We start from the raw sequence: 26,263 nt of genomic DNA, 5'->3' as shown, positions 1-26,263 counted from the left end.
TGGGATGATGCACGTTGGTGGCTCCGGTTTGTCACCAGTGCGAATGGACTTGGCTGTAAAGTTCTTGCTCTCGATGGGGGGATTCAAAGTTGACGTCCGGAGCCACACCTGCTCGATCTAGAAGGAGTCTGCTCGGTCTGAAAACACCCGGTCCGCGACCAACTGCGCATCCTCCCCCCCGTTCAACATCAGCGGCGTGGCGGATCCGCCCTGGAGTCGAAGTTGCTACGTAACTTGGAATGGACTGGTAGTTGCTGTGTGTTTTGAAACTCGATTTCAGCAGGGAGGTCGGCGACAAGGCTGCGTCACGATGACCTTCTTTGAACAACACCCGATCATCACGACGCATTGAAACGTTTCCAGCGATCGCAACGGACCTGCACGATGCCAGCAAGTAGTTGGGGAAAAAGAGCTGCATCGTGTTGTTGACCAACCGCCATGGCCTTGTGCTACGCCGCACGGGTGGCCGCCATCACGTCGACCCGATCGATTCCGAGCCGTCTATCGTGCTGAAGGCCGTCCACGTCGACTGGTTTGGATACATTGCATGGAAGCGTCATTCCAGGCACACCACAATCGATGTGCTCAACAATTGCATTCGATCCCTCCAGGGCATTGAACGGAGCTTCCATCTTGGACATTCTCACACATAGTCTCCAGTCCCTTCGACTACCGCTTCAAGATGGCGTCTCTCTGTGGATCAAACCAAATGAATCCAATCAAATCTCCATGGCCAGGGACATAAATTCAAGCTGCCGACGTCACATCGCGACAGGTCGAGTTGGAATCACTACGGGGGCCGGGTTCATCCGACTGGTTGTAGTCAACGCCGCGATGTCCGATAAAGCCTCGCTCTTCGCGGCCCGATCCTTCGCCATCACAGCCAGGTCTGATGGAAGCATCAATGTCGGCATGGCCGCATCCAAAAACATCGCGGCGTTCACGACTCTGTCGGTGCACTCCAATGCCATGGGCCACGGGGCACGTCGATCATGGCATATGCAACACCACCATGATGCAGACCACAGAAATGGGGAGCGTGTTCGCGCACGGGGTGCGGAGCCAGGACTCAACCGTGATACTGCTCGGACGGGAGATGTGTTTGACGCGGCCTCATTCGGCATCGAATCCAAGGATGCCGGCGCCATGGTCGTGTACGCCTTGGTCGACGAGACCACCCGCCTGTCAGGAAAGGTCGGTAAGGTCAGTCCGATGCCAGCCACGCTTGCAATGTCCTCCCACGAAGTCCATCAACGACGGCCTCTGCATACATGACGTAGCGCGCCCCATCAAATCCAACCGACTCGTTGCGCACGTTTCGAACTGTCCCACCAGGTCTGCAGCCCCATTACCGATCCCCCGCTGATGCCCCCCACATGGCAACCAATATGCGGGCTCCTCTCGTCCTTGCCTCTGAAGCATCTCTTCTTCATTCCACGAAGCTGCCGGTCGTCCACGTTCGAATATAGAACGAACAGGGTGTGTGCTTCGGACTGGTCAGGAAATTTTTGTGGAGGACGAGCCGATGGCGAGTCCATGGCGCCTCTTCATTTCGCATTCTGTGAGCCATGAGCACGTTGAACCACCAAAAGATTGTGAACGTCACCGCGTCGGTGGACTCGGTTCACGGGCTCGTCTTGCGCAACACGGGGGGCTACATCTACGAGGATCGGGCCAACTCGAAGCCGTCGGTGGTCTTTCGAACGTCCAACATGGCCCTGCTGAACGCGCTCACGTTGAAACTTATGGCTGGCAATCTCGGCGCAGTCGTCGAGCTCGCGTTTGCGCCAAATATGACGGTCGAAGGCCAGTACTTGCTCGATATCTTCGTCCCCACGAATTCCCTCCAGTACTTGCAAACCGACCAAGGCGGCGACACAATCGTCGCCCCGCGTGTGCTCAGCGCGAACGCGTCGCGTCCCATCTCGATCTCGTCGTTTGGCATGGGCTCCGTTGTCGTGGAGGAATCGGTCGTACTTGCAAGCCGGCTTGTGGTCGAGTCGCGGGGGTCAAGCCGAGTCCAGTTGAACGTTGCCCGGTCCGTTTCGGCCGAGAGCGTCGACTTGTCGACGACTTCCCTTGGGTCCATTGCCCTGCTGGCGAATTCGACGACCACCAAGCACCTTTCAGCCGTCTCGGCGGGATCTGGAAGCGTGTACATGGGCTCCCCCGCCACAAAGACGACAACCAAGACCACTCCGGTGTCGCTCAACGCAACATCCTTGACGGCAAAGACGTACGGTGATGGAAATGTCGTCTTTCTGGACGCCGGAACGTGCCAAGGCAGCGACATCCAAACGAGTGGTCATGGCAGCGTGTATATGCACCTCGTTCGATGCCAAAACTCAAACGTCGTGATCCTCGGCACCGGCAACACCTACCTGACGACGACAGGGCTGCTGCGTGTGCAAGACTCTGAGCTAGGGACAGTGTTTGCCACGGGGGGCGCAACCGTGACTGGATCCGTCATGGTCATGCCTCCATCGGTCCCTGTCCCGCCGTACGTGCCCATGGTCGAGCCCGCTCGGTCTCCGCGAACCATCCGCTTGGTGGCAAAGACAACGACGGCACGACCAGCTACAACGTTGCCTGCAAAATCCACTGGCGCAGACGCGTCACTGTGGTTTGGTCTAGTTCTTGGGCTGTCAGCCGTGATCTTGATTGCATGCATCGTGCGCAAGGTCCGTGCCAAGCGCGGTGTCCAAATGCAGCTCAAGGCATTCACGGAAGCCTCGACTCCCGTGGCAACGAACCAAGTTGTACTGCATTTTTAATTGACGTTCGAATGTCATGTCTCGATTCGCGGCTAGATTGCGAGGATGTCGATCGCGGCCACGAGGGGTTGCGCGTCCATCCTCGCACATTTCAATGGACTCTGGAGTACCTGCATGGATGTGGACATACAGGGGAGTTGTGCTGTGCTGCGTCGGTACCAGCGCACCAACGTGCCACTTTGGTGATTCCCTCCTGGGTTCGGCAAGCAGGCAGCGGACCGTTTGTTACCCGCATGCACATGCTGCGCATGCCATCGGTGCGCTTTTTCCACACAGCACGTGCCCCACACTCGAGACAACCGCAACTAGTGGAGGGATGAAGTTGACAGTGAGCAGTTTTCCGCCATGCGAGGAGTTTCGTTGATTGGAAGGATCGATCGCCAGAGGGGCTGGGTGTGCGATTCACTGTAATTGGAACGAGTACTCCTTCGCTTTTCAACCCCCCACTTGAACTCTCCGATCGCGATGCTACTGCATGCGGGTTCATGTGCTGAATGAAGTTGCCTGCGCAGCGTACTCCTCTTTTCCAAAAACGACCTGCTACACCGCGCCTCTTCGATACATTCTCAACTTACCCTGTCAACGTCCGCGTGGCAATCGGCAGTTCGGCGATCTCTTTATCGATCAAAAGGATTTCATTCTTGGGGCGTCGTGGGTTAATAACATCTTGCGGCGGGCACGACCACCTCCCCCACGTCGCCAACGCAACGACTGCCGAGCGACTCGCGCGAGGGGGTGTTGCTATTTATAGCAAACCAAGCGTCCTCACAAACTTCGAGCGCTCTCGCGCTTCATCGCGACAGACGGAACCTCTCGCGACGGCCAGCATAACACAATTGCCTGGACGCCGAGATGACTTTGCTATGGTACTCCTTGAATGCAGAAGGAACCGCCATCCAACTGCTTTCGTCATGCTGTGGCAAACCTTGACAGGCCATGAGGAACATTTAGCCACTGACGTGCTTGGAATCCCGTACAACCCGCGGTGTTTGCTTCGATATCTTTTTCCGAAGATCCTCTGCTTGTACATGCAGTCAGCCAGCCTGTCGGAGCTCTCATAATTGATTTTCCATCGCCATCGACGTCATGTCGTCGTGGCTTCAACGTGTGTACAACGCTTCGTCGGTCGACCTCCACACCGTCGTGCTGCACAACACGAACGCGTACGTGTTTGAGAGCGCCGCCGCGAACGCATTGCCCTCCGTGGTCTTTCGGGCCTCGAATAGCAACCTCTTGAAATCCCTCACGGTCAACGAAACGATCAACGACGACGGCGATGTGGTCTTGACTGTGGATGTGGCGTCGCCGCCGTCCGAGCGCATTCAAGGCGAGTACTTTATCGACGTGTACATGCCACCGCAGTCACTCCAGCACCTGTATGCAAGCACTGCCTTCGACACAGTTGTCTATCCCAACGTCCTTGGAGTTAGCGCCGTAAACGACGTCTCGGTAGTGTCGTCTGGGTCGGGCACAATCATCGTAGAGACCCCAGCGATCGAGGCGCACCATTTCCGCCTGGAAACGCGTGGGTCTGGCTTGATCCAGTTCTCGATTGACGAATACCTCGTTGCTGGCGAAGTCACCCTCGTGTCTGTCGACGCTGGTTCGATCGCGTTGCTGGCGGGCAATACTACAACCAACACAGTGACTGCGATGACCGCCGGGACAGGGAGCATATACGTTGGACGCGACGGGAGCCACATGCTGTCGACGATCGCGCTCAACGGTCGCACGTACGGCGATGGCGACATTGTGTTTTCCAACGTTGGGCAATGCCACCTTGGCCAGTTCCGAAGTAATGGCCGCGGCAACATCTTTGCCAACTCGATGGACTGCCACACCACCACAGCGGGCGTGTTCGACAAGGGCGATATTTACTTGAAGGCGTATTGCACGCTTAGCACGACCGACGACGGCGCTGGGACAGTGTTTGCCGAGCTCAATGAGAACGTCACAGTGAAAGGACTGTATGCCCCGCTACCCGACGTGGTGCCCGCGCCGTTCTTCTCGAGCTTTATCATGCCCGACCATCATCCGCTGGATTACCTGCCTGAGGCCCCCACAGGTCAGGACGATCGCGGTCCAACGACCTCGTCGACAGCCACAGCGCAAGCCGCTGTCTTTCTGCTGGCAGTCGCGATGTCAGTAGCCGCCGTGATCGCTTTGGCAGTGTACAAGTTCAAAAAGTCGCGACGGTCTCCAACGAAAAACGACCTTTCGTTTGCCAAGGTGTCGACTCCCAAGGAGTCCACCACCCTCGCGATGTAGCGTAACTCGATACAAGCTCATTTCTACCGTCTGCACTCTTTGGAGCGATGCACACGTAGCTATTCGACGTTTCTCCGGCTTGTTGGTGGACATTGGCCCCTGGACATGGACAGATTTGCAGCGGCTCGTCGGATCGTTTGAACTACTCTGGCGGGTACTGGTGTGCCGATCATCTGGGGTGGCAGGGTGCATGGGAAACGAGCGATGGTACGCTTCATTGCGGCGTCACGAGCGCTAGCCCAACGCAGCCAAGGAACCTCCACGACATCTGCATGGAGCTGGCAAAGATCGCCAAACATTGGCGTGCACAGCACGGATCGCCGTACACGGTCACCCCGTTCTTCACCAAGCTATTTTCCCATGTCGGTTTCGCGTCGTTACCCCAAGAAAGGCACTCTATCTTGGGTTGATGTGCATGTAACCACCTCCCCACCCAGCTATCTTTGCCACGAACGCTTCCTGCATGTGGCCACGATGGCATTGTTCAATTCCCCACGCATTCCCCCTGGTACCATGAACAAGTGGCCTGCCCCTGCCATTTTCAACGCGACGTCCACTAGAGTACGAAGTCTCACCTTGATCAACACGGGGGGCATCATTCACGAAGATCCTATCCACGCGAGTCCTTCGATCGTGTTCCGAGCGAGCAACCCCGACCTGGTCCGCGCGCTCACGGTCAACCAGAACGAGGGGCCGAATGGCGACACGTTGGAGCTCCAGTTCTCTAGTCGACAGGACGTTGCTGGCGACTACCTGTTAGAGATATACATGCCGTCCAACTCGCTGCAGTACGTACATGCTGGAGATGGTGGCAGCACGGTTGTCGGGCCCAACACGCTCATCGTGGATTCGAGCCGCGACATCGGGATCAAATCCTCCGGCTCCAGCACGATCTTTGTCGAGAGCGACAACATTGGGTCGAGTTCCTTCATGGTGGAGACCGTCTCCACTGGCGACATTCAAATCAACGTGAACAACGTCCTGGCCGCTGACGTGATTGACCTGTCATCTCAAGGAAGTGGTGACATCTTGCTTTTGGCTGGCAACACCGCCGCGACGAGCCTCGTCACAGTCGCAGAGGGATCGGGCAGCGTTTTTGTGGGGGCAAACCCCACGACGACCGATCCAGCGTCCACATCCATCACAGCGACCAACTTGATCACCAAAGTGTTTGGCGATGGCAACGTTGTGTACCTCAACGATGGGACGTGCGATTCGAGCTTTGTCGAAACCAGCGGCGCCGGCAGCGCGTTCATGAGCTCGATGCGATGCCATGACACGGGTGCGGTCCTCCTTGAAAAGGGCAACATCTATGCCACAGCGACCGACTCCTTCTCGATCGAAGACCGCGGCACGGGCGAAGTGTACGCGCTTGTGGACGCCGCGACAAACGTAACCGGCACGTACTACCCATTCCCCGACACGGTCCCCTCTCCAAGTTACACAGTCATGGTCGTTCCGGACCGTACCCCGACATCGATTGAAATCAAGGGTGCCGCCCCTGCGGACCTCGTCCAGTACACCCGGAAACCCCAGTCGACTGGTTCCAAGGCGCTGGGGAGCGGGTCCATTGCCGCCATCGTTCTCGCGCTTGTAGTCCTGATTGCGTTTGCTGCCGTCGTCTTCGTTCGCCGACGGATCAAGGCTCGCCAGCCACGTCAAGCCAAGGTCGATTTTACCACGGAGGTCGAGTTTGTCTCGATCGAAACGCCAGCTGCCGAAGTCGCCGAAGCCAAAGTGCTGTCGATGCAAACGGCTTAACACCCCGTTCGATGTCATTTTCATCGACAATTGTTAGTGTGTCTATCCCGGTTCAATCTATCTCGCTCCGCATCGTTCGTCCATCATGGCTGTCAAAAAGGACTCTGCAGCACTGCTGTGCACCCCCTCGCGCACTTAAACCCACTGCACGTATAAATAAAGACTGTCGTTTGTGGCCGTGAAGCTCTAGTCACTCCGGGCTGAACAGAAGCACTGAATACGTTCGTTATTCGCACGGTGCTACGCTTGCTGCACTTTGTTTCGCCGCAGCAGCTTGAATGGCATGCGCACTGCATCAAAGTCCACGTGCGATTCAGTGTGCATCAAGTGCCAACTCGTTTCGGGTGTCGACATAGCACGGTCCTTCTACCGTTCTTCCTCGTTTAGAATGTGCCTGGAGCTGCTCTAGAAGTTGAATTACCTGCTTCTCCCGGGTTGCCAGCAATGCCGTATTGCTCCACGTGCCCACCACGCGTCGCAAGTGAACCTCTTTCCACGTCTACAGGGTCTCGAATGTCAGTTCTTGGCGCAAGATGCAGATATGATGTGTACGTAATAGCAAATCATCGCGAGCCGTTGGGTCGACGTGTGGAGGAGCTGATGGCTAAGGATGTCTTCTAGCTCCTGGCTCTGCGCCAGTTGAGCCATTGTCGTCACGTTCGATGTCTCGGCTGCCTCCAGCGCCCCACAGAGTTCGGTCACACGAGTTACTGCCGTGCTTCGCTCCTCTTGAGCTCGATTGCGCTCCTCCATTGCCTGGAATGCCATGAGGGGATGGAAACCATCCGAGGTAACTAGTGTACCTTCTCCATGGCCATCGTGATAGCTGCGATCGTGGGCATCCATGGTTGAGAGGTCGCCGCGGCTACTACTGCCTGCATCGGCGCCATAGCGAGCTTCATTTCGCGGACTTGGGCAACGACATGGCCGAGTTTGGCACGCCACTGCATCTGAGAGGCCTCCAGGCGCCGCCGTCGACTGGACTGGATGTGCAATTGCCACTGCAGCCATGTCATACGTTGCAGCGACCAGAGCCGATCAACGTGCCACAGATCGCAGTGTCGTGCTTTCCACTCGATACATTGATTGCGCGCCCGACTGAGTTGGGCAACCTGTACTTCAAGAGTCTCCCCCACACTCAACCGACCGTCAACCACGCGTGAGGCGTACCTGAACGTGCTGTGCGTGCCGTTCGACGGCTTTGACATGGTCGGCATTTGCATCGGCCTGCGTTCCGTAGAGTCAATGGGTGTCTTCGATCCAGGAGGCATACCATCCGCGATTGACTCGCTTGAACATCGAGGAGAAGTTGCCCGAGTGCGTTGGTTTTCTCGACTAACGTCTGGATTACCCTGTCCTAGCAGGTGGCACCTGTTAGCAAACGATCCCTACCTGACGACGCACTTTTTCCGACACCACGCTCTGGGCACTCACAAGGCGGGCCTCGAACGCAGCATGACCCGCCTTTAGTTGTGCAATTTCGTTGTCCAAGTCGCGAGTCTGCTTTTGACAAGTTAGCGCCGTCCGTGCAAATGAACTTGCATATGACCTTGCCCACTTCATCCTGCCATTGCCGTTGCCAGCGCATGGCTTCTGTCTCAGAGGCATGAGTTAGCGCCTTTTGAGCATCGAGCGCTTCTTCATGGTGGCGCAGTGCCTACAATGCTCACGACGCGATGAACTTGGCGACGAAGGGCCGTCGGCCAACCGTTTGAATAGCTGTGTCATGATCGTTCGCCTTCTCTTCCAGGAGTGCGATCTGCTGACGTTGGTGGGTCGCCAGGGCCTGAAGTTGCGTCTGCTCCAGCTGCGACGAGTTCAGTTGCTGGCGCAGTTGCAGGACCACGTCTTGGCTCGCGACTAACTGTTTCTCGAGCGCTTGGACTTGTTGGGTAAGGTTTGCGCGGCCTGTCATGTCTTGTCGTCGCATCGAGTCCAGCTACGACAAACTGGACTCAATCAGAGGGTTGACGAAGGCTTGTTACCTCTTTCCACTTCTTCTTGTGATATGCCGCTTCCTCCTCGAGCGCCAGTGTGTTGGCGCGGCACGTGGCCTCGACGTCTTGGTAGTACGCGAGCCGCTCAGTCGCCTCCCCGACGTCGCGGTCTCGTTCTTGCAACGTTCGAAAGATCTGCTCCGACTTGGAGTGGAGGGTGTCGATGGTCGCTTCGAGGTACTTCATGTACAGCTAAGGTTACGACGTGAGTGGAAGAGACAGAGGGTCTGGAATGTATCGTACGGCGGGGGGCATGGTCGCAAAGGCCTTTCGCGTCGACGCCATACGATGCGTGTCCGTCATGGCCGTGACAGTTACGAAAGTGAAACCGGCGATCGTCAGGCTGCATCTAGTTCAGTCGGCGAAACGAGGTCGACTTGTGGCAGTGAGGACGAGCGGGACTGCGGTGGCTATAGTCATCGCACTGATCCATGGCCCCGCGATCCAGCACGCACTTCGTGCATTCGTGATCGTTGCAAGATGGCACTCGTTTGCGTTTGGAAGGATGGCAATTGCAGCTACGGAGTCGTTTGTCAACTTTAGCGTGGCTAGCCCGTCGACAAAGGATTTTCACTTGTACCATGGCGTTGTATGATAAAGGTGGTTCGGAGCTCCAAGGGATTGAAAACGCCAATCACGTAGTGATCCAATTATAGTGTGTCGGCGCTTTGGTGCGATGTATTTTGGAATCATGAGCGGCCTGGACAACGCGGCGCCGGCGCCGCTGTTTGCATCCCCATCCAAACGGGGCATGCACCACACACCGACGCCTTTTACAACGACCGAGACTCGTTTCAAGTGGCAAAACTCCAATGCAAACACAGGTTGGTTTGAATTTGATTGTGGGGTTGGTTGCACACCTGTGACCAGATGCGCTGTACAAACTCCCGGGAACACTGGGGGGCGATGCGAAGAGCTTTGGCACAAGCACCCGTGACGATTGGGACCGGCAAAAGAAGCCTGGCAGTGGTAATCGATGCCGATGCAGTGGCACGCTTTACCTGGTGGCTGAACTGTTGTCAGGGCTGGGTGCGTATGAAGCCCCCAAGTCATGCGGTAAGCAAGTGTCTTCGATGAACCGAACGGCGTCCGAGCTGTCGTTCAACGTCGCGGCGCGCACCCCCCTCCGAGACAATGCAACTCCGTCCCCTGGCCCGATTTATAACATGCCGTGTGCCTTCGACAACAAGGTCACGAACGCCTTTTCCATGGGCTCGTCCAAGCGCCCAGGTCTCCACGCGAGCCTGATTGGTCCTGGGCCCACGACTGCTGAGCCCGGCCCAGGCACACCGCCCAAGTATGCATCGCCCTGCGTGAACTCGACGTTTGGATCGGAGAAGCGCATGCGACCATCGACAGTCGTCAAGACGCCAGGGCCAGTCTATGACGTCGAGTGCACTGGGTTTCAAACGGGACCCAAGACGTCGTTCAGTGTCTCGCGGCGGTTTTGATCGTATAATTGCACCAAACAACCTGGAACTCCCTGCGTTCTTGCATGGAGCATCATGGCTACAACCAAGTCCATGCTGCCCCTGATGGCTTGGGCCAGTATGTGCAACACGTCACAGCCGGCGCATCCTGCTTGACGAGGAGGCATGATGGCCTCCCAGCCAGCCATGCACATGCCCCGCGCATGTTCAATCATGACTGCATGTCAAGTATCAGCGGATTGATGGGCCGTGGCCCACCGACTGAAGCGACTATCGGATTGCGTATGCGACGGTCCCAACCACCATCGAAGTTACGAAACGTTTCCAACTGAGTGGGGCGTGTTACGAACGGTTTCAAACGAATGATGGAGTTTTAAATCCAATTTCAGGATTTTAAATACGTATCGAACGAGTTCCGGCCATTGAAAACGCCCGGCACACGATTGGGTAGTTGTTTCAAACACGTGCGGGACGTTCGAAAAAGCCGTTGGGCGCACCGTGTTGGTGGAACTTTCCGCAGTCGCGGATCCTCCAAGTGCTTCCACCACGTCCAGTATGGCGACCGTCCACATCGAGCACGCGAATCCGCACACCGAGTACATGAAACAGAGTCTGTGCATCTTTGTCATTGGCGCCTCTGGAGATCTCGCAAAGAAGAAGGTACGCTTGGACAGCTCCTGACCCAGGTCCTAACATGATGCCCAGACATATCCATCACTGTTTGAGCTGTACGTGCACAACTTTTTGCCCACCCACACGATCATCTGTGGGTACGCCCGATCACACAAGACGGACGAGGAGTTTCGAGCGTTCCTGTCGCCGTTTTTGAAGTCGTTGGTGGACGTGGACGAACGGAAAAAGATGCAATTCCTCAACATGTGCGTATACCGCCATGGCGGATACGATTCCGCCGAGAATATTGGTGCTGTCTCCACGGAAATGCTGACCCTCGAAGAAAGCACGGGGCTTGGCGTCCACAATCGATTGTTTTACTTTGCAATCCCTCCCAACGTCTTTGTCGCTGCAGGCACTGCCATCAAACGCGCAGCGTTGACGACGTCCGGCTGGAACCGCCTGATCGTCGAAAAACCATTTGGCCACGATCTAGGATCATGCAACGATCTCTGTGACGGTATGTGTACCTGATGTCTTTCATTCATGCTCATCTTTGAAATACGAAGCCATGGGCGCTCTCTACGACGAAGACGCAGTCTACCGCATTGACCACTACCTTGGGAAGGAAATGGTACAAAACTTGCTGCTGCTTCGTTTTTCAAACGCCACACTCGAGCCGTTGTGGAACCGACGACACATTTCGAGTGTCACGATCACGTTCAAGGAAGACATTGGCACGATGGGCCGCGGTGGGTACTTTGACTCGTACGGTATCATCCGCGACGTGATGCAGAACCATCTCCTTCAAGTGCTGTCGCTTGTGGCGATGGAGCCCCCGGTGCGGTGCACAGGCGACGACCACGCGACGTTTGTGCGAAACGAAAAGGTCAAAGTGCTGCGCTGCATTGAACCGGTCGTGCTGGACGACGTTGTTCTCGGCCAGTACGTGGGCAACGGAACAAACGAGCCAGGGTACCTCGACGATAAGACGGTCCCACCCGACTCGACCACACCGACTTACTGCACGGCAGTCCTGCGAGTGAACAACGCCAGGTACGACTGTGTTTCTTGTCTCCCATGTGGCCGAAAATCGGCTTGCTTGATGCATTTTGTGGAATCAAAATTGCTGTGTGACGAAAGAAATTCCTCAAATTGCCAATGTGCAGTTGCTGCGATTGTTGGGTGTTGCTGGTGTGTATTACGATCCTGCAGCTTGTTTTTCTTTGATGGTTGCGACTGTTGCGTGGAAAATCGACTCGGAAAATGCTGCTGGTGTTTTTGGAAAGGTGCTGCTGCTGGCTCAGAGATTGGCAATCTCATTCATGGCACTGAACAGGTGGGATGGCGTGCCTTTCATCATGAAGGCAGGGAAGGCATTGGACGAACGCAAGGCTGAAGTCCGCATTCAGTTTCGTGAAGCGGCGGGTGCCACCCAAATGTTTCCTAACATGGTCATCCCTCGCAACGAGCTCGTCCTGAGGTTGCAGCCCAACGAAGCCATGTACTTGAAGACAAACGTGAAGTCGCCTGGTCTGCGCACGGCTCCCATCTCAAGCGAATTGGACTTGAATTATGCTGCAAGGTAAACAACTCGGTCGGCCCTTCTTGGAGTTTTTTAATGACGTGTGGTTGGCTTGTAGATATGCCGACGCCCACATGCCGGACGCGTACACTCGTCTGATGCTGGATGTGCTGCGTGGCTATCAGTCCATGTTTGTTCGGAACGACGAACTCCAAGCTGCGTGGGCCATCTTCACCCCTCTTCTCCAAGAGATCGAAGCAAAGAAGATCAAGCCGCTGCCGTACACTTTTGGATCGCGAGGCCCTGTCGAGAGCGACGAGCTCTCGGCCAATAATGGATTCGTTTACCACCAAGGAGACTACAAATGGCAGCCGGCGACGTCCAGCCTTTAAGTACACTCGTCGTCCCTTGTTCCTGTGTCGATGTCGCTCCTGCGCGAGCGATCGATGGATCTGCCGACAGAAAACCGCCAGAGATCGGTTATGAGTGGTACTGTTTTGAGCATTTATTTGTATGACGAGCTTAATTTATTATGATATTGCCAATTGCCATCTCGTTAAAAATATGCGATTTACTCTGTTAACATTCCTAAACATCAAATTTTTTATGACTTGGTCGAATTAGCGATGAAATCTCATTGACCGGATAATCGTAAGGAACAATATCACACCACATCACAAATTCACACTGACTAGTAACTCAGGTTAGTGCACCAAGATATGAGTACCTTTTGTTAGTCTAATAGATATACACCCTTTCCGCGAGCTTCGTTAATCACAGAAATAATACTTTTGTGAGATAATATGATCCGTTCAGTAACCGGATGCGGTGTTCGCGAATGATGATTGGCCATTGGCTTGTTTTCATGCTTTGTCTGCTGCGAGGTGCAAGCCGGCGCTATGTCGCGACCGCGACGGCGGCCCTGCATCGGCCCTGCGCCCTTGGACTCCATAATCCAGCTCTATATGCACAAAAAACGACCCAAATTCGCTACAGTCACTCGACGACGCTTCCTCCATTTTCAACCACAATCGAGGTGGAGTCCGATTCGGACGACGATTACGATGAAGACGTTGATGGCCCGTCCGAGGACAATTTACACGGGTTTGCCAACGATTTCATTCCGCTATTCCGCAGCGATTCGACCCACAAGCGTGAAAAAAAGTTTCGGTTGTCCAAAAAGTAGGGTTGTCTCCGACTCGTGCTTGTCGCGACGTCAAGCGATCCATAGGTTCGTTGATACGTTCAAGGATGTGCCGCCGCCGTTCGGTTTCAACGGCCTCGGGGAGCTCGTGTACATGCGCACGTATTCCCGTGATAAGGCTGATGGCACCAAGGAACAATGGTGAGTCGCGTCGTGTTCGGCTTCGTCGCTACATCGTTGATAAAGGTACGAAACGGTCGAGCGCGTCGTCAATGGCACGTACAACATGCAGAAACATTGGCTGGAGCATCGAGGTCGGAAAAAAATCCCGGCATCTCACTACCTAGTCAACTTCTCATTCCATACTGTTGACAGGACTGGGATGGAATGGCCAAGAGGCCCATCGAAGCGCGCGAGAAATGTTCCGTCGTATCTTCAACATGAAGTTCCTTCCACCTGGTCGAGGCCTATGGGCCATGGGATCCCCCATCACAGAAGAGCGTAAGCTGTACGCAGCACTAAACAACTGCGCGTTCGTGTCGACGGAGGACGTGGACCGCCGGTTCAGCCCCGCCGAGCCGTTCTGCTTCCTCATGGACGCAGCCATGCTGGGTGTCGGTGTCGGGTTCGACACCAAGGGCGCTGGGAAAATCATGGTCAAAGGGCCAAAACACGGCGGCACTGTCGAAATCTTCAACATTGCCGACAGCCGGGAGGGGTACAGTCATTCAATTCATCCTACGAGTGCAAATTGGTCATCTCCGCGGTGTGTGGCAGGTGGGTCGAGAGCCTGCGGGTGCTTCTAGAGGCGTATTTTCTGCATCGTCCCCTTCCCGCCTTTGACTATTCGCAGATCCGCCCTGCTGGAATGGCCATAAAGGGCTTTGGCGGCATCAGTTCGGGCCCGGACTCGTTGAAAGCCATGCACGCAAACATCATGGCGACGCTGGACCCGTTGCTCGGGAGTGCCATGACGGTATCGAGCCCCTTCCTACCATGCTTGACCTCTGCCTTTGGAATAGGTCCGTGGGATTGTCGACTTAATGAACCACATCGGGGTCTGTGTGGTGAGCGGGAACGTGCGTCGAACGGCCGAGATTGCGTTTGGCGACGCCAACGATCCATCGTACGTCTGCCTCAAGGACTACGCGCAACATCCCGAACGCGCCGCATACGGGTGGACGTCGAACAATTCGGTGTTTGCCACCCTTGGCATGGACTACGCCCCCATTTGCCACCAGATCGTGCAGTACGTGAGCAGCACCTTCTATCCTTGTCTGTTCGTTGCGTTCGATCACGAGTTGGGGTTTTGCGTAGAAATGGCGAGCCTGGGTTTGCGTGGCTCCAAAACATGCAAGAGTATAGCCGCATGGACGGTGTCCCGGACCACCGCGACGCACGCGCGGCCGGGGGCAACCCGTGCTTGGAGCAAACCCTCGAATCGTACGAACTGTGCTGTTTGGTCGAGACGTTTCCAGCCAACCACTCGACGCTGGACGAGTACAAGGAGACGTTGCGGTATGCCCCGTTGAAAGCACGTTTTTCGTGGCTGACAAGTATTTGGATGGGCGGTAGCTACGCGTACTTGTATGCGAAGACAGTAACGTTGGGCCAGACACATTGGCCCATCACGAACCGTGTCATGCTGCGAAATCGACGGATTGGGTGCAGCATGAGCGGCATCGCGCAATTCATCACCCAGCGGTACAGCCGCTGTGATGACCATGTCCTTCCATTTGCCACGATGTAGAGGCTTGCATGAACTGAAGGACTGGTGCACTCAAGGTTACGCCGCCATTCAAGCATACGACAAAACGTACTCGGACTTTTTGGCGATTCCCCGCTCGATCAAGACAACAAGGTGCGATGCGTCGATGGCATCCTTTGGATGGCTGAGGCTGATTCGTGTTTCGTACAGCATCAAGCCGAGCGGGACGGTGAGTTTGCTGGCCGGAGCGACCCCTGGCATGCATTACCCCGAAAGCCGATTTTACATTCGACGAGTGCGACTGGACCGCGCGTCGGAGCTACTCCCTGCGCTGGTGGCCGCCGGGTACGCCGCCGTGACACGGCGATGTGGTGAATTCACTGGTATTTGGCGCAGGTACCAGGTGGAACCGGCAGCTGAAGCCCCCAACGAGACACTGGTCGTGTCGATTCCAGTGGACGTTGGGGAGAATGTGCGGACGTTGGCGCAGCTGTCGGCGTGGGAACAGCTCAGCCTGGCGTCGTTTCTGCAGCGCTATTGGGCTGACAATCAAGTGAGCTGCACGATTGCATTCGATCCGGTGCTCGAGGGATCGCAGCTCGAACATGCATTGGCGTACTTTCAGTACCAACTTAAGGGGGTGAGCCTCTTGCCCAAGGTGCCGCACGGGGCGTATGCCCAAATGCCGTATGAAGAGATCTCGGAAGCGACGTATCGGACCATGGTGGCGGCGTTGTCCCCCGTTTCGTTCCGAGGCATTAGGTCGCGGGGAGGCCCCGTCGAAGTGCCCGATCGATTCTGCGACACGTCATCGTGCGAAACTAAGTAGTTTTGCATTCGTACATCACGTGTGTTCACGAACAACTTCAGCACACTTCCATCTCATGCGACGGTGTCTCGGTTCATTTTGCAGGGCACGTTGGATGCGTCCTTGGCTTGCATGGCGCACAAGCCTGGACCTAGTGTGCTGCATCCTCCTACCATCAGCAATCGTTCACCTCGATCTCGTCGTCCACGCGACGACATTCTATCCGCACCAGCGAGCAACACAGCACCTCTACATGAAGCATAGGTGGTCGTTCGCGCAATGGTGCTCAACCTCGCCGCCTGGACAGCGTGCGAGTAGCTCACCCCTATGGATGGCTCTCTGCCGTTCATACACAAGGCTAGGCCATCGAATTAGTGCTCGTCGTGGCAAGAAGGAAATGGGCATAAAACAGAATCCTTTTTGAAAGTATTCAGTTTACAACTTCTTTCGAACAGGAGTCTATTTATAGGGAGGTTGCCCGACACTCGGGCCGTTGTGACGGTTACTCAGTGAACGAGCCCGAAATGTATATATCGTCCAGGATAGGGCGCCCGATGGGTGTCCTATCGGTATGGAAAAATAAAGTATGGAACCGGCCACCCCTACCCGCAGGAATCACGTCGCGACCGACTGGAGGTTTCGCGATCCGAGCCATGTGCCGGACGTGTGCCATCCACTCTGCCTTCTGCGCGAAGGATGTCCAGGATCGCGATCGCTCCGTCTTCGGAGCAGCGTAGTAGCACGCATAACAACCCGCTCGGCATATTTCGCCAGCTCTTCGATTGGCGTGGCACGAACAAAAAGAAACAGCAATCCGACAAAGCGGCCGCAGCTGCCACCTCCCGGCCGTCCGCGACTGCCATCAAACCTGTACGTAACGAATACTAGGGTGCGTATCTAGGACAATGCTGAGTGCACGCATCGATTGTGCTCGTAGCAACCGACCACTTCGCATGGTTCGTCGTTGCCGATCGCGCTCGACCAACCTCGCGCCCTGGTACCTACACCGAAGAAAGCTGCCGCCGTGCTCTTTGAAGAGCAGTACGAAATCCTCAAGCATTTGGGAAATGGATCATATTCGCAAGTCAAGCAAGTCACCCACCGGACCCAAGGCGGTACGTTCGCTGCAAAACTTGTCGAGAAGCAAGTGCTGTCCAAAACGGATCGCGTCGCGCTGAGCCAGGAAGTGCTCATTTTGTCCCGGGTTCGTCACCCTTTCCCCGTTCGCGATCATGAGTGCTAACAACATGTGCAGATGGATCACCCGAACGTAATGCGGCTCCACGAAGTCTTGGAAGACGATTCCAAGTGCATCATGATCATCGAGTGCCTCGACGGCGGCGACCTCTTCGATAGGGTCACGCAAAAGGGCAAACTTGCGGACGCCGAAGCGCAGGGTGTCATGGCCGCTCTCGTCGAAGCCGTGTACTACTGCCACTCGCACTGCATCCTGCACCGAGATATCAAGCCCGAGAACATCCTCATGTCGTCTAGCGGAATCAAGCTATGCGACTTTGGGTTTGCCAAGCAGCTCAACTCGGTGCATGAGCGCGCCACCGACTCGTGCGGTACGCCCGGGTACGCCGCCCCCGAAGTCCTCAACGGCCGCAGCTACGGCTTCGAAGTCGACATCTTTAGCCTCGGCGTTGTGCTGTACATTCTGCTGTGCGGGTACCCGCCGTTCCCCATGAAGCTCCAGAAACTTCGGAAACATAATTTTGAAGTGGTCTTTCCGCCAAAGGAGTGGAATCACGTCGCATACTCGACCAAAGAACTCGTACGTTGTGTGGACGACACAACGAAGCTCACGTGATCGTAGATAAAATCGATGCTGGCAGTCGATCCAGCCCTCCGCCCAACTGCCCTCATGCTCAAGCAGCACCCATGGATCCTGCAAGGCCACCGCCATCGCGCTGTCGCGGCGTCCAACGATTTGCACACACAGTTCACGTCCGGGGCTGGCGTGTCCGCGATAAAGTACGGCCGACAAGGCATCCCCCACGCAACGTGCATCTCACTGTGTACAACGTGTCACATGGTGTGGTGGCGCCCCAAGGACCTGGACCGCACGGCATCCATCGTGCACAAGCTGTTCTCGCCGCGGCGAAGTGCGATGAACTCTCCGCATGCTGCCCAGTGGGAAAACGCTGCCTGTCACAACCACCCGTCCAAAGGGATCCTGGTCGCTGACATCCACCAGATCGTCCAGGGGCTCAAAACGCCCGTGTTTGAGCGATCGGTGAGCCCCCGGCAGCACCTCGTACCGGAGCGGTGCTGTTCGATCGTGACCGAGTCCAGAACGTTGGATCTCGAGTTTGAGTCCAAGGAAGTTTGCGATGCCATCGTCGCGCTGTTCACGCAAGTGGTGACTGCGCAGCAGCCCACCACCATCTAGTCCACTTGCAACATGGACGTTAATCTATTTTGGAGGGCCGCATTATGTGCACACAGGACGGGCTCTGCTTGATTGATATGGAATGTCAGCGGAAGGGTTCAGGTGGGGGCGCGGTCGCTCGGCTCACTGAAAGGAATGTGTCCATGTCGGTAGGCAGCATTTACACTGCTTTTTGCTTTCGCAGAGTGGCAACTTGGGTTAAGAACGGCCTTTCATATTTCCACACGAGCACGGCCGTCGCGATGAAAGCGATGCCGCCCACGAGGACGTGGCAAGCGTGGCGAATGAGGCTTGGTCCCCGGAAATAGAGCTCACTGGTGTAGGTGATGACCCAAGATACCGCCATTGCAGCCAGGATAATTGGGTGCGGTAGCGACGCGAGGAACAGCGAGACCCCACTGGACGTGGTCTTTTGAAAGTATGCATGGATGAACTGTAGGCAGTACGCAATGCGGCATGCCATGTTGACGCAGTTGGCGAGGACTATCCCGACCGACCCGAGCTCGCACACGTGAATGAGCAAGACAGCGCTGGCGCTGGTGATCCCGAAGAAGAGGACGAGGAATTTGTTGAGCCGCTGGAGGGCTGCTTCGTCGCCGACAGCGTACACAAATGCTTCGCAGATGCCATTCACTGCGAGAAAGTATACGCACACGCAATACGCAGAGAGGACGCGAGAGCTGTCGTCGAGGGTCTTGGCGTAGCCAGCGAGGAGGAAGAGCAGGGTGCGTGCGTAGTTGGTGGCAAAGAAGACGAACACAAGGCCCAAGAACGTCATGGTCTTGAGCGCCAGTTGAAAGAGACGGAGAGCGTCGGGTTGGCCAGCCGTGGCGCGCGCTCCACTGCCAAGGAGCTTGCTGAACATGGATTTGGCGGCATCTTCGATCGGAAGGAACACGAGCCGCGGAGCCAGCGACCCGATGTTGAACGCAATCGCATACTCCCCCTGCTGCTGGGGCGTTTCAAAGGCAGACAAGACGAGTCGATCTCCCTCGGTAAGAAAGTACTTGAGAACGGATTGGAGCGTGAGCGTCTTCCAGAAATGCAAAAGAGTCGACCGGAATCCGGCAGCAGCGTGCGGCAACATGTCGCCAGCCGAGTGCAGCGGAAACTCCTGGACCGACAGTTGGCGGACAAAGAACTCGAGGTAGATCGCGCCTTGGACGACGGCGAACGCGACCTGGGACAGCCCGAACGCGACCATACCCACGTCGAAGTACAGCACGGCAACGACCTGGACGACAGCCTTCGCGAAGAAGCCCCAGCCTTGCGCTTGCACACGGAGTTGAAAGATGAGACTGCTGTGCGCGAGAATATACAAAGGTTCGGTCAGGAATTCGATCGCAGCGCTCAAGCAGTACAGGTACAACGTCAGCTGGAACGACGCAAAGTCCGTGGCGTCGACTGAGTACAATCGAGGTGCCATGAACACCGCAGCCACCGTCGTGCAGAGCCAGCCAAAGCCTGTGCACAGCCAAGCGGTATTGATGAGCTGCCTCAAGCCCACTGTCGGTGCGGAATGTCCTTTGTCTGATGCTTTGACGAGACCAGGTTCACGCAGCGACGCCAATCGAAGCCCTTCGCGAACAATGAACGTTGTGGACAGCACAAGCTCGAGTGAGAAGCCCACGCCTGCCACATGTGTTGGAAGATGACGTAACGTTAGCATATTCATGAAAAATGTGCCCCCGCGCTGCAGGAACGACAGCGCCAGGAGGCGACTGCCGCCCGACACAACTTTATCCACGACATTCATGGCTTAATCCTTTTTATCCGGAGGCGCTGGATACAACCGAACAGACATGGACGGACAACTTGGCTCCTGAACAGCACTTCCCCGTTGTCGTTGGGCTTTACCATTCAACCATGGCACGCATGCATGCTATACATGCCATCGCCTTGTGAGCTGGATTCACCCTGTCAAATACCCTGACGCAATCTCTTCAAAGGCGCACGACATAGTCATTTTCACGGCCGAGTTACGCTATTCGCACCGTGGCGATGGAATTCGATACGTATGCCTCCAAATAAAAAAGCGAGGCCGCGCCGTGAGCGTCTTGGTCGCATTCATTGCACGTCATAGCGGTGGACAATTTTCATCGAGCGGGATGTCCCTTCTCTGCGTCGAAGCGGCGCGGGGGCCGCGGCCTCTCTGCATTTTCTCTCGCTACAAGCACATCGAGATATATCCAAAATACAGCGTTCAAGTATGGAGTCGAAGTGTCCGGTCTTGTATCGAGGGGGACCGTATCCGTATAAACCTTCCCAAATGAATACCTATGCATTCTGGGAAGGTTTATTTGGAGGTGGAGGCTAACTGACTGATGTTGGCCATACATTTCTGGTACTTCGCGATTCATCAGCATGCTTAGCCGTGTAGCCCTTCGCACCGCCCGCTTGTCGGCGTTCAAGCCCGCCGCAGCGGCCTTCCACACTGGTGCGTTGATTACTCCAGTCGTCGCCCTTCTCTTACGGTCTCTTAGGCGCTTTCCGCCAACAGGAAGAAAAGAAGGAAGGCGAAGTCGCCATCCCGGCGGACAACCGCAGCTTCTTGAACCGATACGGTTTGGATGACCCCTTGATCTCGCTGCCCATCATTGCTGCTGTGTCGATCCCTGCCATCAGCAACGGCGTACGTTGACCATATTCACCCCTTGGCCAGGGTACAGCAGCCTCAATGATTCGTCTTTAGTGGTACGAGTTGGGCGCTGAAACCCAATTGGCGTGCTGCTTTGCGTTGTTCGTCACATCTGCGTACAAGTACGGCGGCAGCGCCATCGGTTCGTACTTCGAATCCCGCGCCGATGCCATCTTGGCGTACGTCCTCGTTGCTCTCAGACCTGTTTGTGCGAGTCTTACGGAATTGTATGGGTAGCGAACAAAACGCCGTGGAAGACGCTAACTTGGCATTGGCCAAGGAAACATTGAAGGCGCACGAATCCATCTTGACCATCAAGAAGGACATTGCGACCTTGGGCGTCGCCCACGAAGAAGCATTGGCGTTGCTCTGCCAAGTGCAAAACGCCAAGTTGCGCCACAAGACCCGCGACACGTTCGTGAAGAACTTGGAAGCGATCTACCAGCTGGAACAAAGCTACAACCAAGAGCTTCAAGAAGCCATGGTCGCGTCGGCCACCGCCGCCGTCCGCAAGACATTGTCTGCCGGCAAGAAGGAAGTCAAGGCGGAAGCGTTCCAACTTGCGTTGGACATTTTGTCTGAAAAGGCCATTGACGAAACCAAGCCGGATGCCGTCGCTGCTGCCTTTGGCAAGGAATTGCGTGCGTTTGCTGAACACTTGGAGGCCCAACAAGGCACGGTCGTCAAGCTCACGGAAGCCGAACAAAAGGAACTGGAAGCTGGCTTGGACGCGTTCTTCAAGAAGATTGAAGTCCATGCCGAAGTCAAGGCCCCCACCGAAGTCAAGGTTGAATTGCTATAAATTGAGGGCAATACGACAGGTCGCTACGTGGTGGCGGCCAGCGACGGCGTCGGCACCCCTCCACGGCGCGTTAGACTAGCTCGCTGACCTTTCCGCGTGCTTTTGTTGTCCCTAAAGAATGACGAGTCCAAGGTTCTGTTGGCCGCGTTAGAGCAAAAACACTTGGGGAATGTGCTCGGGCCCGAGCCGTTTCCCGCTCTTGAAGTGGCCATTGTCGTCTAGATCATCGATCGCCGCCGTGTCCATGAGGCTCAATGGGACCGTGCTACGTGCGTGCACATCAAACGCGGCGGCGTGAGCTGGAGTCACAACTGTTGGTGACGTAGCCCACCTGAGCTTCCGGGGCTTGACGGTGTACAAGTCTTGCAACCGATCTGGTGCCCCAAGCTGAAGACGTTGGGCAAGTTAAGTGAGCTCGCACCTTTGTCGAGCTGGTTGATTCCTTTCGTCTGACGCGGCACATACATGGGTTCACTTTGATTCAATTTCTCGACGGTATGGTGGATCGCCGCCGCAGACTTTTTGGCTACGACTCACTCCTCCATTTGAGGGCGACACGACGGGTCGTGGATGCTTGGCATGGCAACGTACCTGGTTTCGATGAGGCAGGCATGGCGGGGATCTCGCGGTCGTAGATGCCAGACTTGGACGCTTTGACAAACTGGGGGGGACGTTTGATGCGTTGCTGGCGTGCCAGCGCGTTGTCTTGAGGTGTATGGTCGTACGCGGTGGCCCTGGCCAGCTACACAACGACCGTTCATGAGGGCAACTGCTCATCTCACGCGCGGGAAGCGAGTGAGCGCGCCATCACCTGCTGGCGCAACAAGTCCATTTCTTGGTTCGTTAACTTGGCCTTAACCCCCAGCGTGACACTCGTGGCCTTGGCAGTCATGAGTCGACTGTCTTCAGCTTGAATAGCTTCCATACCCCGCGAGAACTTTGTCATCGGCCAGGTTGCATGCAAAAATGTGGCTGCACCACGCACAAGCCCCTCCTAAGAATAGCCGCTAGCTACAGCGCCACCTGGCAACCTCACTGCCGCGCCCATAAAACGTCGAACTAGATATGATTACGCTTAATCACGACCGAATGGCTCGGCAGGTTGGGGTCGTGGCAGTAGTGCACCAAGTCATAGCCGTCCAAGTGCTCTATCGAAAACGTCCCATCCGACACCGTGACGCCGACGCCATCTTGAAAATGCACTGTTCGGGGCACATAGATCACTGTTGGCGCGTCCACAGCTGCGCCGTTTGTGACAAACTCGAGGGTGTACAAAATGCTTTCCAAGTCAAAAAATGACTTGGTCGGAACTCCTTGAACTCTCCACGCGGCGGGACGGACATACCCCTGCTTGGCGCGGCCACCTGCATCTCGATCCGTGCTTCCAACGGCTTGATCGCGGCTGAACAAGCTAAAGTCCTAGACAACGTCACAATTAGCTCTGAAACCATACATCCACCACTTCCGCAGTCGCGGGGGGCAGATGCAAAGCATCGCCGTCGTCCTACCTCCAAGTTCCAGTTGTCTCCAGTTTGGTTCGTGTTGTCGGATGTGTAGCACCACAGCGTATAGTTCAGCACGTTGGTCTCCAGCGAGCTAATCGTGTTGTCCATGGCGTCGACTTGCGGCTGAAAATCTCCCGTCTCGTATGCCGCGCCATCATTGAGATTGAAAGGGATTCCGCACTCGCCGATCAGAGTTGGTGTGTCTGATGGCATACATCTTGTCGTCGTGGCCTTGATGGCCGACAGGGCATTCACATGGCTCACGCGAACTCTTTTGCGGCCAAAGACAGGCCATGGCGTGTGCATGTTTACTGTGAACCACGGCAACCACACGCGGAAGAACAGCGTGATACCGTCGTACCAGTGAGTCGCATTCACCGACCGCGGAATCGATATCGTCGGGAAGGGTGCTGCCATGAACTCCATTGGCGGCATCTCGACAAACAGCATTGCACGCGGCATTTCCTGGCGTATCGATGCAGCATATGCCTACACGAAAGTAAGTTCCCCCTTCGAATCAAAAATTGCATTTGCATCACGCATGAGATGGGCGAGGGAAATGAAGCCCCAGGTCTTCGTTGAGCCACGTACCGTTGCGAACGGAACGTAGCAATCGCGACCAAAGTCCACGTTCTGGAAATAGTCGCGGCGGAGGGCCGTGGGTTTCTTGGAGACAGGGTCCACGTCATACAACCCGAGCTCTTTCCAGATACAGCCCACGCCGTCCTTCCACGCGCGCACCCCATTCACGGCTACGCTCTCTTTCCGATCACTCCTGCCCAAGATGTACTGGTTGATGCCTGGCCGCCCTCGTCAACCAAAGATGCCACAAAGATAGTACTGCACCTGTTGACCACACTTCGACCTTGCAATCGATCCCATTGGCAAGGCACATGCCCTGGAAAGGGGTCGGCGCATACCCGAGCTTGAATTCGTTCGCGGTAAAGTGCTGCTCGATGTCGGCGACACCAATGTACCCCGTCACGGGCTCGTTCATCGATCCTGCGAGGAGCGCTACAGTCCAACGAGAACACCAGAGTGACGTACCAAAGCCCATGACGTGATCGAGGTCAGCCACAGCATGGGCCAATTGCACCATCGAGTTAATGTAATGGCGCTGTAGTACGTCTTGGACAGGCTCTCCATGCAGCAGCACGCCCGGGGCGAGGCTAATGCACCACTGCTCGTCAAGACAACAATTACGATGCCGCAAGGATAACGCACAGGTTGCCAGCCCAGAAGAGGGTCGCCAGGGTGGCACACGCGAACTTGAAGTTGTTCGTGGGCCACACCATCTTGGGGTAGTCTGTCGTGGAGTCTGCGCACAAAGCTGCCTTGGTGACATCGAAGTTAGCTGGGTTCAGGCCCAAATCCGTCAGAGTCCATAGGGGTGCGCCGTCGCCGCCCGTCCATCTCGACCAGGCATCTTGATGGGGGTCGATGTAGATGTACATGCCGTATTTACGTGCAACGACGAGAATCGCGCGGACGTATGCCAAGTATTCCGTGTCGTAGATGCCAGGTCCTGCATGCTCAATGGCTTCCCACGTCACGAGGAATCGAATGCAGTTGAAGCCCCATCGCTGCAACCGACTGAAGTGTTCGTCGGCTTCGGTCAACGGGAACGGCCTGTTCACAAACGAGATGGACGTACTACCTGGAGCTGACGACGGCACCTTGGTGGACCCGCCAAGGTTCACGCCTCGAAGGAGCACCACGCGACCGTCTGCGTCCACGAAATGGCCATTGCGCAGCTCGAGGTGGAACGACACAGATGACGCCATGTAGTGTTGGAGGCACAGGGGAAGTTCGACAGTGCATCGATTGCCGTGTTTCTCTAACGGTGCTTTCTAACGTGGGTGCGCCAACGATTTTCTCACAACGGATATTCTTCTCATGGTGACGACGGAAACGTGTCCCCAGTGGTTCTTCACCATATTTTCGCGATTTTTGTATTGTCGCAGGACTATCTGCATGCAGAAATTGTAGCCTTTCGGAGTAATTTTAGCCAATGGGTGACATATACTTTTCCAACCTTGTCCATGATATCATGCATGAAATCATCTTGGATATACTATCTTTTCAATGCATGAACCTGCTGACTTTATCCTCGTTGTAGGAATACTACACCTATTCCCGGCCAAGTTGAAAGATTTTTCGATTCACATGTCAATGTGAAATCAAAATAAAATATAAATTTTGGGAAGTGATGTGGAGTGCAAAAGTTCGGATCAACATGAATTTAGTTCCAATCAAAATGAATTTGAAAGGCGCGCAAAAATTGCGCGGTAACCACACCGACTAATGAAATCACGTTCATTTTCATTTGTCTTCGAATGAAGAAAAGCAAAGGCCCAACAGCCGACGAGAAGCAGCGAGTGCTTGACGCACACCTCCGGGGCGACGACTGGAGCCTTGTCGCACAGCACAATCGAGAGCTGCTTCAGCGTGTTCAAGGCCCGCGTGAAGAGCTACAGTGCGCGCAATAAGTATACGACATGCAAAAATTCGTGTCATGAGTGGCTGCAAGACGGTTGCATGAGCTGGAACTTGGATGACTGCCTTCTACGAACAATATTTGCGTGCTTGAACGAGAATCGTTCAAGGGCAGCACTGAGTTGCCGATTCAAAGCAGATTTGAGCTTACGCAGTGCGCAATATTTATACGCCATCAAACAACAAATGAACGTGTACAGTTCAATTGACACAAAATCAAAGCTAGTACTTTGTAATCGCGCCACTAGATTGCAGCACTGCCACACAACGCCTGGGCATGCTCAAAACGAGGTCATTCAAAGTGGAAAGACCAATTTGAGACCAAGCCAGCAATATGGCTGCTTTCAGTTCGGCGACGTGCAAATACTGCTTACCATTTCATACACCTTTCGGGCAACTA

General features: G+C 55.4%; 13 protein-coding genes across 20 annotated transcripts; 8 read left to right on the top strand and 5 right to left on the bottom strand.

Moving 5' to 3' along the window:
* Positions 1-377: 377 nt before the first annotated feature.
* H310_07357 (hypothetical protein) lies at positions 378-1,269 on the bottom strand. Its single transcript, XM_008872744.1, has one exon. It carries the CDS (start codon positions 1,146-1,148, stop codon positions 762-764), a length of 387 nt encoding a protein of 128 aa, XP_008870966.1. The 5' UTR covers positions 1,149-1,269; the 3' UTR covers positions 378-761.
* A 276-nt stretch (positions 1,270-1,545) lies between these two features.
* H310_07356 (hypothetical protein) lies at positions 1,546-2,880 on the top strand. Its single transcript, XM_008872743.1, has one exon. The coding sequence runs from the start codon at positions 1,569-1,571 to the stop codon at positions 2,772-2,774; it is 1,206 nt and encodes a 401-aa protein (XP_008870965.1). The 5' UTR covers positions 1,546-1,568; the 3' UTR covers positions 2,775-2,880.
* An 856-nt stretch (positions 2,881-3,736) lies between these two features.
* H310_07355 (hypothetical protein) lies at positions 3,737-5,077 on the top strand. The gene has a single exon (XM_008872742.1). The coding sequence runs from the start codon at positions 3,861-3,863 to the stop codon at positions 5,040-5,042; it is 1,182 nt and encodes a 393-aa protein (XP_008870964.1). The 5' UTR covers positions 3,737-3,860; the 3' UTR covers positions 5,043-5,077.
* A 439-nt stretch (positions 5,078-5,516) lies between these two features.
* On the top strand, positions 5,517-7,003 carry H310_07354 (hypothetical protein; the record flags this gene model as incomplete). The annotated part of the gene is made up of 1 exon (XM_008872741.1): positions 5,517-7,003. The coding sequence occupies one exon, from the start codon at positions 5,517-5,519 to the stop codon at positions 6,801-6,803; it is 1,287 nt and encodes a 428-aa protein (XP_008870963.1). The 3' UTR covers positions 6,804-7,003.
* On the bottom strand, positions 5,553-9,110 carry H310_07353. Of its 2 annotated transcripts, none has more exons than XM_008872739.1 (11): positions 9,044-9,110; positions 8,789-8,992; positions 8,512-8,742; positions 8,353-8,460; positions 8,208-8,303; positions 8,077-8,160; positions 7,974-8,030; positions 7,607-7,930; positions 7,356-7,559; positions 7,225-7,302; positions 5,553-7,169 (listed from the first exon to the last, which is right to left on the bottom strand). In XM_008872739.1, exons 1-11 carry the CDS (start codon positions 9,101-9,103, stop codon positions 7,044-7,046), a joined length of 1,572 nt encoding a protein of 523 aa, XP_008870961.1. In that variant the 5' UTR covers positions 9,104-9,110; the 3' UTR covers positions 5,553-7,043. The 2 variants fall into 2 exon arrangements, with proteins under 2 accessions (XP_008870961.1, XP_008870962.1); XM_008872740.1 differs by having other exon boundaries at positions 7,607-7,915.
* Positions 9,111-9,395: 285 nt separating this feature from the next.
* Positions 9,396-10,317, top strand: H310_07352 (hypothetical protein). The gene is made up of 3 exons (XM_008872738.1): positions 9,396-9,624; positions 9,671-9,769; positions 9,824-10,317. Exons 1-3 carry the CDS (start codon positions 9,477-9,479, stop codon positions 10,249-10,251), a joined length of 675 nt encoding a protein of 224 aa, XP_008870960.1. The 5' UTR covers positions 9,396-9,476; the 3' UTR covers positions 10,252-10,317.
* A 401-nt stretch (positions 10,318-10,718) lies between these two features.
* On the top strand, positions 10,719-12,918 carry H310_07351. 2 transcript variants are annotated; one of them, XM_008872736.1, is made up of 5 exons: positions 10,719-10,890; positions 10,936-11,362; positions 11,412-11,898; positions 12,182-12,427; positions 12,486-12,918. In XM_008872736.1, the coding sequence occupies exons 1-5, from the start codon at positions 10,786-10,788 to the stop codon at positions 12,757-12,759; spliced, it is 1,539 nt and encodes a 512-aa protein (XP_008870958.1). In that variant the 5' UTR covers positions 10,719-10,785; the 3' UTR covers positions 12,760-12,918. The 2 variants fall into 2 exon arrangements, with proteins under 2 accessions (XP_008870958.1, XP_008870959.1); XM_008872737.1 differs by having other exon boundaries at positions 10,786-10,890; positions 12,182-12,918.
* A 314-nt stretch (positions 12,919-13,232) lies between these two features.
* Positions 13,233-16,104, top strand: H310_07350 (the record flags this gene model as incomplete). 2 transcript variants are annotated; one of them, XM_008872734.1, is made up of 11 exons in its annotated part: positions 13,233-13,549; positions 13,599-13,712; positions 13,758-13,825; positions 13,887-14,229; positions 14,289-14,487; positions 14,534-14,760; positions 14,829-15,029; positions 15,087-15,215; positions 15,262-15,372; positions 15,430-15,564; positions 15,616-16,104. In XM_008872734.1, 11 exons carry the CDS (start codon positions 13,233-13,235, stop codon positions 16,046-16,048), a joined length of 2,277 nt encoding a protein of 758 aa, XP_008870956.1. In that variant the 3' UTR covers positions 16,049-16,104. The 2 variants fall into 2 exon arrangements, with proteins under 2 accessions (XP_008870956.1, XP_008870957.1); XM_008872735.1 differs by lacking the exon at positions 13,233-13,549 and having other exon boundaries at positions 13,578-13,712.
* A 619-nt stretch (positions 16,105-16,723) lies between these two features.
* On the top strand, positions 16,724-20,179 carry H310_07349 (CAMK protein kinase; the record flags this gene model as incomplete). Its single annotated transcript, XM_008872733.1, has 4 exons — positions 16,724-16,897; positions 16,965-17,231; positions 17,283-17,804; positions 17,847-20,179. The coding sequence occupies 4 exons, from the start codon at positions 16,724-16,726 to the stop codon at positions 18,420-18,422; spliced, it is 1,539 nt and encodes a 512-aa protein (XP_008870955.1). The 3' UTR covers positions 18,423-20,179.
* H310_07348 (hypothetical protein) lies at positions 18,312-20,306 on the bottom strand. The gene has a single exon (XM_008872732.1). It carries the CDS (start codon positions 20,176-20,178, stop codon positions 18,583-18,585), a length of 1,596 nt encoding a protein of 531 aa, XP_008870954.1. The 5' UTR covers positions 20,179-20,306; the 3' UTR covers positions 18,312-18,582.
* A 457-nt stretch (positions 20,307-20,763) lies between these two features.
* On the top strand, positions 20,764-22,040 carry H310_07347 (hypothetical protein). The gene is made up of 4 exons (XM_008872731.1): positions 20,764-20,859; positions 20,906-21,054; positions 21,115-21,239; positions 21,298-22,040. Exons 1-4 carry the CDS (start codon positions 20,787-20,789, stop codon positions 21,860-21,862), a joined length of 912 nt encoding a protein of 303 aa, XP_008870953.1. The 5' UTR covers positions 20,764-20,786; the 3' UTR covers positions 21,863-22,040.
* Positions 21,770-22,787, bottom strand: H310_07346 (the record flags this gene model as incomplete). Of its 2 annotated transcripts, XM_008872730.1 has the most annotated exons (5): positions 21,770-22,127; positions 22,194-22,236; positions 22,284-22,388; positions 22,454-22,604; positions 22,674-22,787. In XM_008872730.1, the coding sequence occupies 5 exons, from the start codon at positions 22,785-22,787 to the stop codon at positions 22,010-22,012; spliced, it is 531 nt and encodes a 176-aa protein (XP_008870952.1). In that variant the 3' UTR covers positions 21,770-22,009. The 2 variants fall into 2 exon arrangements, with proteins under 2 accessions (XP_008870952.1, XP_008870951.1); XM_008872729.1 differs by having other exon boundaries at positions 21,770-22,236.
* A 107-nt stretch (positions 22,788-22,894) lies between these two features.
* H310_07345 (hypothetical protein) lies at positions 22,895-25,300 on the bottom strand. Of its 4 annotated transcripts, XM_008872726.1 has the most exons (6): positions 24,592-25,300; positions 24,415-24,536; positions 24,214-24,369; positions 23,959-24,167; positions 23,371-23,856; positions 22,895-23,281 (listed from the first exon to the last, which is right to left on the bottom strand). In XM_008872726.1, exons 1-6 carry the CDS (start codon positions 25,149-25,151, stop codon positions 22,922-22,924), a joined length of 1,893 nt encoding a protein of 630 aa, XP_008870948.1. In that variant the 5' UTR covers positions 25,152-25,300; the 3' UTR covers positions 22,895-22,921. The 4 variants fall into 4 exon arrangements, with proteins under 4 accessions (XP_008870948.1, XP_008870950.1, XP_008870947.1 ...); XM_008872728.1 differs by having other exon boundaries at positions 24,415-25,300; XM_008872725.1 differs by having other exon boundaries at positions 24,214-24,536.
* Positions 25,301-26,263: the final 963 nt, after the last annotated feature.

The sequence above is a fragment of the Aphanomyces invadans genome, assembly GCF_000520115.1.
Source record: "Aphanomyces invadans strain NJM9701 unplaced genomic scaffold supercont1.13, whole genome shotgun sequence".
Taxonomy (NCBI): domain Eukaryota; phylum Oomycota; class Saprolegniomycetes; order Saprolegniales; family Verrucalvaceae; genus Aphanomyces; species Aphanomyces invadans.
This window is presented reverse-complemented; position numbering and strand designations above follow the sequence as displayed.

Coding starts and splice junctions, on each gene's coding strand:
- H310_07357 (XM_008872744.1), bottom strand. CDS start 1,148: ATGGCGCCGGCATCCTTGGATTCGATGCCGAATGAGGCCGCGTCAAAC.
- H310_07356 (XM_008872743.1), top strand. CDS start 1,569: ATGAGCACGTTGAACCACCAAAAGATTGTGAACGTCACCGCGTCGGTG.
- H310_07355 (XM_008872742.1), top strand. CDS start 3,861: ATGTCGTCGTGGCTTCAACGTGTGTACAACGCTTCGTCGGTCGACCTC.
- H310_07353 (XM_008872739.1), bottom strand. CDS start 9,103: ATGACGGACACGCATCGTATGGCGTCGACGCGAAAGGCCTTTGCGACC. Junction 8,161..8,207: donor AGAGCGTGGTGTCGGAAAAA/GTGCGTCGTCAG, acceptor GCCACCTGCTAG/GACAGGGTAATCCAGACGTT. Junction 7,170..7,224: donor TGGCAACCCGGGAGAAGCAG/GTAATTCAACTT, acceptor GAAGAACGGTAG/AAGGACCGTGCTATGTCGAC.
- H310_07352 (XM_008872738.1), top strand. CDS start 9,477: ATGTATTTTGGAATCATGAGCGGCCTGGACAACGCGGCGCCGGCGCCG. Junction 9,625..9,670: donor AAACTCCAATGCAAACACAG/GTTGGTTTGAAT, acceptor ACCTGTGACCAG/ATGCGCTGTACAAACTCCCG. Junction 9,770..9,823: donor GCAAAAGAAGCCTGGCAGTG/GTAATCGATGCC, acceptor AACTGTTGTCAG/GGCTGGGTGCGTATGAAGCC.
- H310_07351 (XM_008872736.1), top strand. CDS start 10,786: ATGGCGACCGTCCACATCGAGCACGCGAATCCGCACACCGAGTACATG. Junction 11,899..12,181: donor CTGCGAGTGAACAACGCCAG/GTACGACTGTGT, acceptor GGCACTGAACAG/GTGGGATGGCGTGCCTTTCA. Junction 12,428..12,485: donor GACTTGAATTATGCTGCAAG/GTAAACAACTCG, acceptor GTTGGCTTGTAG/ATATGCCGACGCCCACATGC.
- H310_07348 (XM_008872732.1), bottom strand. CDS start 20,178: ATGAATGTCGTGGATAAAGTTGTGTCGGGCGGCAGTCGCCTCCTGGCG.
- H310_07347 (XM_008872731.1), top strand. CDS start 20,787: ATGCTTAGCCGTGTAGCCCTTCGCACCGCCCGCTTGTCGGCGTTCAAG. Junction 21,055..21,114: donor TCCCTGCCATCAGCAACGGC/GTACGTTGACCA, acceptor ATTCGTCTTTAG/TGGTACGAGTTGGGCGCTGA. Junction 21,240..21,297: donor CGCGCCGATGCCATCTTGGC/GTACGTCCTCGT, acceptor TTGTATGGGTAG/CGAACAAAACGCCGTGGAAG.
- H310_07345 (XM_008872725.1), bottom strand. CDS start 25,151: ATGGCGTCATCTGTGTCGTTCCACCTCGAGCTGCGCAATGGCCATTTC. Junction 24,537..24,591: donor CTCTTCTGGGCTGGCAACCT/GTGCGTTATCCT, acceptor GTGGTGCATTAG/CCTCGCCCCGGGCGTGCTGC. Junction 23,857..23,958: donor GCTACGTTCCGTTCGCAACG/GTACGTGGCTCA, acceptor ACTTTCGTGTAG/GCATATGCTGCATCGATACG.